At 36.4% G+C, this 5,021-nt stretch overlaps 1 protein-coding gene across 1 annotated transcript; it reads right to left on the bottom strand.

Annotated features, from left to right (window-relative positions):
* Positions 1-2,867: 2,867 nt before the first annotated feature.
* On the bottom strand, positions 2,868-4,711 carry LOC131802714 (uncharacterized). The gene is made up of 2 exons (XM_059123135.1): positions 3,387-4,711; positions 2,868-2,874 (listed from the first exon to the last, which is right to left on the bottom strand). The coding sequence occupies exons 1-2, from the start codon at positions 4,709-4,711 to the stop codon at positions 2,868-2,870; spliced, it is 1,332 nt and encodes a 443-aa protein (XP_058979118.1).
* Positions 4,712-5,021: the final 310 nt, after the last annotated feature.

The raw sequence follows: 5,021 nt of genomic DNA, 5'->3' as shown, positions 1-5,021 counted from the left end.
ATGCGGAAAGAGAAAGGGTGTCCCAACTAGAATTCATATGAAACAGATACTTAAAACCAATAAAGGAAAGTCAACTACATGATACCCTACACCACTATGCATATTTAGTAGAGCTCCGGTAACAAAATAATTTATTTAAAGTAGATCATACCTCCTATTAATCTTTGGCTTTAGCTCAGTTATAATTTGGTTTCAGAGGGAACGAATACAGGGAAGGCATATCCAATTCTGAATCGATTTTCACTAAATTTGACGGAGACATTTTAATCCTTTATACCAAATAACATTGCTATTGAGTGCATGATATCACTTCGAGAAAGATTATATTAAAAAATATACATTGGAGCCGAGTTCCACCAAATGGAAACATACGTTCCGAAACTCACTAAATTTGGACTGATCGGATTAAGGATATATATGGAAGCTATATCCAAATCTTAGCCGATCTCGATAAAATTTGACAAAAGTATTTCTGGGCTCTATAAGATATCTGGTACCAAATATTATTCTAGTGGAGTGCATATTACGATTGTGAGGGACTTAAGACCCCAAATCGGATGAAACATATACTTGGGAGCTTAATCTATATCTTAACCGATTTTCTCCCAATCTTATGTACTTGCCTTTAGACTAAATTCGGTCGGATATGCCAAAATGCAGGTCATTTGGACTGATTTGGCCATTTGGTGCACAATAAATAAAACTAAATCGGTTAAAGATACGAAATTTAAGTTTTTAGCTATATTCGTTTACATAATACTAAATGGCACCATTTTAGAAGTTTAGTCCCATTTTAGAATTCTTCGTAACTTTATACGAATTTCCACTCTATCACTGACTCTCATTCCATATTTTAGAAATCCAAGTCTATTCGTTTGACCAGTGCATGGGATACAAATTTTAACACCTATTAGTACATTTAGTACGAATTTGATAAATTAAAATCAAAAATATAGCTTCAACCTTTTCGTCTAGACGTTGATTCGCGTTGATAAAAGGATGCCTACGATCATTTCCTTAAAATATTTTATAATAGAAAATTTTAAATATTTAAAAAAATACATTGAAAAATATTCCTAAGCAATCAAATTATGTTGCTCTGAAGGTCCCTTAAAAAGTAGTCTTCCAATATGCTAGTTTTTATGTTAATCCTTTATTTTTATACCCTACACCACATAGTGGTAAGGTTATTATGTCGTTGTGCACTTGTTTGCAACATGGAGAACAAAGAGAGCTAGACGTATAGTTGCTTTGAGTATCTTCATAGAATCCCTTTCTGTCCGTCTATGCAGGTATTTTTGTGAACAAAATGCAGGTAGCATTTACTATCCGATTTAAATAAAATTTTCTAAACAATATTTGTTTGGACCAAGGACGAGCCCTATTGAAATTGATGAGAACCGGTTCAAATTTAGATATAGCTTCCATATATATTTTCAACCGATTTGAGGTTAAATATGCAACTAATGTCCAATATCAGTCCAAATGACCTAAATTTTGGCACATCTGACTGAATTCATCCTAGAAGCAAGTACATCAAATATGGTGAAAATCGGTTCAGATATAGCTATAGCTCCCGCATATATGTTTCATCCGATTTGGTGTGAAAGTGCGTGCGCAATATGCACTCCACAACAATAATCTTTGGTACCAGGTACAAGATGCAGCTCAGAAATAAGTGTTTAAAATTATATCAAGATCAGTTCAGATTTGGATATAGCTCTCATATATATCTCTGTCTCTGTTCACGTTTTTTTTTTTGTGCACCAAATGACTAATACAAGCCCAAATGGCCTGAATTTTGGCACTTCCGCCTGAATTCAGCCTAAAAGCAAGTGCTTCAAATTTTGGTGAAAATCGGCTTAAATATAGCTCCCACATATATATTTCATCCGATTTGGTGTTAAAGTCCCTAACATGCGAAATATACAGTCCACAACAATGATATTTGATACCGGACATCAGAAACTGCTCGAAAATATCTCTTCCAAATTTTATAGAGATCGGTTCAGATTCTTATGTAACTTCGATATGCATCTTCATCCAAATTGTAAAAAAAAGTGTTCATATTCATCCGAATTTTACCATTTGGTGAAACTCGGTCCGGTGTATTCATGGCTCAATAAGAAAGGTTGCTCAACTTCAAATAAACTAGAAAAACGCAACTCTATGCTGGAGTCTTATAGTGTCAAATAGACTTTTAAATATGCAACAGTTGGCTTTGTTTATATTTAAGTTTTTTAAACAAAATTTTTGTATTGGGAAATCCCGCGAAACAAGAATTGAATTTCGGGTAAAATTGTATTTAGAGGGTAGCTTTGTTCTACCTTCTGAAATTATGCTATGATATGAGCTACTTCATAAAAATTTTCAATTTAAACTTTTTTATTACGGGAGCTCTACTAAATACGCATAGTGGTGTAGGGTATTATATAATCGGTCCGCCCGACTTTTGACCTTTCCTTAGAGTTTTTTTCTTATTTTTTTCTTATTTATTTATTTATTTATTTATTATTATTATTATTATTATTATTATTATTATTGATTAGGGGGAGAGGGAATGAAACGATGTTGTTGAGTGTTTGACGAGAACTGATTCTTTATTCAATAGAAAAACTAAATCTAGCCTTAACATCTAACATAAAAATACACATGAGCTTATTTACTAATGAACGCTGTCCCAAAATACATAATGCACTCCACGCACACAATACGTTGCGGGAGAAACGAAACATACCTACTGTGTGATCGACCCTTTCTTATCTTCTATTTGTGGCCGTGCCATTAATTACATTATTTATTACCGACGATAAACATAGCATATAGAAAGCACATGCATCTTTAAGTGTTTTCTTTATTTAACTAATTTACATTCTTCGGAAAAGACAAATAAGAATGAGATAAGAATCTAAAGAAGTATATTAAACATACAAAACTATTTATACAACAAGTACAGTTTCTACAAAACTAAACATACTCCCGGCCTTAAAAGATCCTAATCTTTTAACAAACTGAGATCGATCACCTTTTAACATTTCAATTGCGTGCTTCATAAATTTCATTATTATTTATTTAAAGTAAATGATGCAAATCTAAATTAATTCTGAAATCATTTCTCAAATTACACTAATTCATATTGAAATATAATTAACGTATTCTATTGTTACGGATTTACCTACATACCTTAAAAATACCCTAACTAAAGTCGAGGAGGTGCGATGGCTATCGGCAGGTAGCGGCTGGACAGATGGTAGAGTCTTCGGAGAACCAAGTATAACACTGTGATTATGCCAACGATGAAAACACAAGTCGTAAGGCTCAGGCTGTAATGCGTAAGGTGATGCGTGTCTAGGTGAATAGGGAAACCCAGAAATCGTTTAGCTTGCGGGATATCTGGCAACTTGTAGACTTCGACTTCGTTCTTCAGACTTAGATGGGTGAGAGGTGGCAGGGATGCGGAAATGTTGAATTGCGGGAATTTGTAGCTTATCTCGCTGTTGTAGTTCTCGTGCGCCCATAACTTCATCTCTTCAGTTTCTAGCGTACAACCCGGCTGCATGCGTAATATTCCTTGATCTCGGATTCTGACGTTTTGACGTTTACCATCACATTTGACTTCAGTGACAGTACCTTTTTTAACCGAAAATACCCATGTATTCGGTGTGTGAAGTTGCTTCCAGACGTTGCGGAATTTTGAAATGGCGAATTCGCAACTATCTGGTATCGTATTAGGTTTCAAGTACAGCCTTACTTCACAGTCAGCCGGTTCTCTAGTGTTGTAAATGGGGTGCGTCTGCTGGCATATCAATAGTTTCTCCATTTTCTGACATCTAGTAAATTCATCTTCCTTGAGGGTGTAGAATGACGTCTTTCCCTCATCTATCAGAAGATACTCGCTTTTTGCTTTGAACTGTACTGACAATCCATCCTGTTTGATTGGATAAGACTGGATTGCATAAGCAGCAAACAGGTCAGTATTAATCAGAGGTATGCGAATGTTAAATAACATATATTCTTCCGTTGTTCGGGTCGTTACCTCAGCAATCTTGGCGAGTTCTATCGGAGATTCTGCTGGTAGATGCAATCTTTTTGCCACTGCAGCATTTATCATCTGGATCTGCTTCTTGAAGACCTTCACGGGAAGAATTTCGTGAAGGAAGCTACCCCGAATGTTGACCATTGCGCCAATTAAATCTCTTTGGACTACTTCCGCCTCTTGTACTGTAGCAAGAAGCTCTGAACTCTTTAACGTCATCGCGCCTCGATCTTTCATTGCGTTAATCTCAGACTGCACCACGCCTAAGGCATCGCTTAGATTGGCAATGCTTTTAAATACCGCTTTGTTTTGTTCTTTGATTACTTGTGCGGTAATGTCCTGGAGAGATGTCTGGTTATTTAGCAACTCTACCAAGGAATCCTGGTTTTCTTCAACCTTAGTGATCCTCTTCACTAACTCTTCAGCGTGCTCCTCGTCCATTAAACCAAATAGAGAACGAAACAGACCACCGACGAACGGCAATGCAGACCTTCTCACCCTTGCAGCTGGAGCTGATGCCATTATCAGTTCATGTTGATTCCTCATGCGGTCATGGGCTTCTTGCAACCGCTGAATTAACCTCAATTCTTTCATCTCGGGCACCGTTGCTACATCCATGTTGAATTTCTCCACGGCTTCATCAAGCGCCTTCATCCCCGACACATATTCCGCCATCTTTACGTGCGCCACAATATTCCATGATGTCTTAGTCAGCCCAACAGCAGCCACTTCTTCGAAAAACACGCCAGCCCTATCTTCAAATTTTATTACATTTACCTGGGCTTTCCCAGGTCTGCTTATTATAAGCATAAATAATATATGGAAAAATACATTTTTTGACTTAAATCTACTTTTCACATTATCCTTAATCATTATATCTTTTTTTACTATTGGAGTCGATTGGACCGACCCCTCCTCGTGATTTTCATCATCCTCATTATCGTCGATAGGAAAGGGACAAACATTGTGGACCGATCTTTTGGTT

This window comes from Musca domestica, unplaced genomic scaffold (assembly GCF_030504385.1).
Source record: "Musca domestica strain aabys unplaced genomic scaffold, Musca_domestica.polishedcontigs.V.1.1 227, whole genome shotgun sequence".
Lineage (NCBI taxonomy): Eukaryota > Metazoa > Arthropoda > Insecta > Diptera > Muscidae > Musca > Musca domestica.
Note: the sequence above shows the minus strand (reverse complement) of the source record. Positions and strands in the feature narration are given on the sequence as shown.

What these genes read in the sequence shown, in the direction of transcription:
- LOC131802714 (XM_059123135.1), bottom strand. Translation starts at nt 4,711, where the DNA reads ATGGCGGAATATGTGTCGGGGATGAAGGCGCTTGATGAAGCCGTGGAG.